A 1,524-nucleotide genomic window follows, 5' to 3' on the forward strand; every position below is an offset into this window, starting at 1 on the left:
TGTGTTTCTCTCTTTCTGCTGCAATGACCCTAAACCCTAAACCATTAAACCCTAAACCCTAAACCCTAAACCCTAGGCCTCCGCTGTGTCTTTGAGTCTGTCTCTTCTGCTGCTGCTAGAACGCTGCTTTCTCTGCCGGTTCTAGGGTTTAGGGTTTAGGTTTTAGTGTGAAGGGTTTGGTGTTGAGGGTTTAGGGTTTAGTGAGGGTTTAGGGTTTAGGGTTTAGGGTTTATGTGTGTGTTCAGTATCAGCAGAATCAGGCTTTAGTGTGTGCTGTTGAGGAGCTGCAGCAGCAGCTGCAGCAGCTGCAGCAGCAGCAGCAGGAGACAGAGCAGCAGGAAGATACATTGATGCCATCAGCAGCAGCAGCAGCAGCAGCAGCAGCAGCAGCAGCAGGAGACAAAGCACTGCTGCAAGCAAAAGAAACAGAAATAGAGATACAAAAAATAAAATATAAAAACGAAATAAATAAAATACAAACAAAACACCAGCAGCAAATCATACAGCTGGAGATGGCTCACGAACAACAAATCAATGTAAGCAGCAGCAGCAGCAGCAGCAGCAGCAGCAGCAGCAGCAGCAAGAGCGGCAGCAGCAGCAGCAGCAGCAGTAGCAGCAGCAGCAGCAATAGCTTGTGTTGTCCATCTAGTTGCAGCAACTCATACTCTTTCCTGCTTCTGCTGCTGCTGCTGCTGTTGCTGCTGCTGCTTCTGCTGCTGCTGTTTTTGCCTGCTGCTTCTGCTATTGCTTCTTCTGTTGCTTCTGCTGCTGCTGCTGCTGCTGCTGCTGCTGCTGCAGGCCCTGGAGCATCGTTATAAGATAGCAGCAGCAGAAGCAGAAGCAGCAGCAGCGCAGCAGCTAGCAGCAATGAGCGAAGAAATAAATAAACTAAGATGTCTCCACCATCAACAAATTAAACTACAAACAGAACAACAAGCTGCTGGTATTTCTGCTGCTGCTGCTGCTGCTGCTGCTCCTGCTGCTGCTGCTACTGCTGCTGCTGGTGCTGGTGCTGCTGCTGCTGCTGCTAGTGCTGCTGCTGCTGCTGCTGCTGTTGTTGTTGTTGCTGTTGTTGCTGTTTTTGTTGTTGTAGTTGTTGCTGCTGCTGCAACAGGTGTTGCTGCTGCTGCTGATACTGTCGTGCTGCTGCTGCTGCCTGTGCTTCTCCTGCTGCTCCTACTACTACTGCCGTTGCTGCTGCTGCCCCTGCTGCTCCTGCTGCTACTGCTATTGCTGCTGCTGCTGCTGCTGCTGCTGCTGCTGCTGCAGGTTTGCTGCAGCCCGGGATCGAAAGTGTATTGAATGAGCTGAAGGAGGCGCGGGGGCAGCTGCAGCAGCAGCAGCAGCAGCACGAAGCAGAGCTGCAGCAGCAGCAGCAGCAGTTTGCTGCTGATCTGCAGGAGCTGCAGCAGCGGTTTATGCAGCAGCAGCAGCAGCAGCAGCAGCAGCAGCAACTGCTGCTCAGAATGAGAGAAACAGAACTAAAAGCAGAAATAGAAAAAAAGGAAAAACAAAATAAAGAAA

General features: G+C 51.0%; 1 protein-coding gene across 1 annotated transcript in view; it reads left to right on the top strand.

The window, feature by feature from the left end:
* The window catches only part of EMH_0022270 (uncharacterized protein), a gene marked incomplete at both ends in the record, with an annotated part of 10,979 nt that overhangs the window by 6,570 nt on the left and 2,885 nt on the right, over nucleotides 1-1,524 (top strand). The window contains one exon of the mRNA XM_013501910.1: nucleotides 246-636. Coding sequence (XP_013357364.1) covers nucleotides 246-636 — 391 coding nt within the window. The remainder of the gene's footprint in view (nucleotides 1-245; nucleotides 637-1,524) is intronic.

The sequence above is a fragment of the Eimeria mitis genome, genomic scaffold (genome assembly GCF_000499745.2).
Source record: "Eimeria mitis Houghton genomic scaffold, Emh_scaff786, whole genome shotgun sequence".
In the NCBI taxonomy this organism is placed as follows: Eukaryota; Apicomplexa; class Conoidasida; order Eucoccidiorida; family Eimeriidae; genus Eimeria; species Eimeria mitis.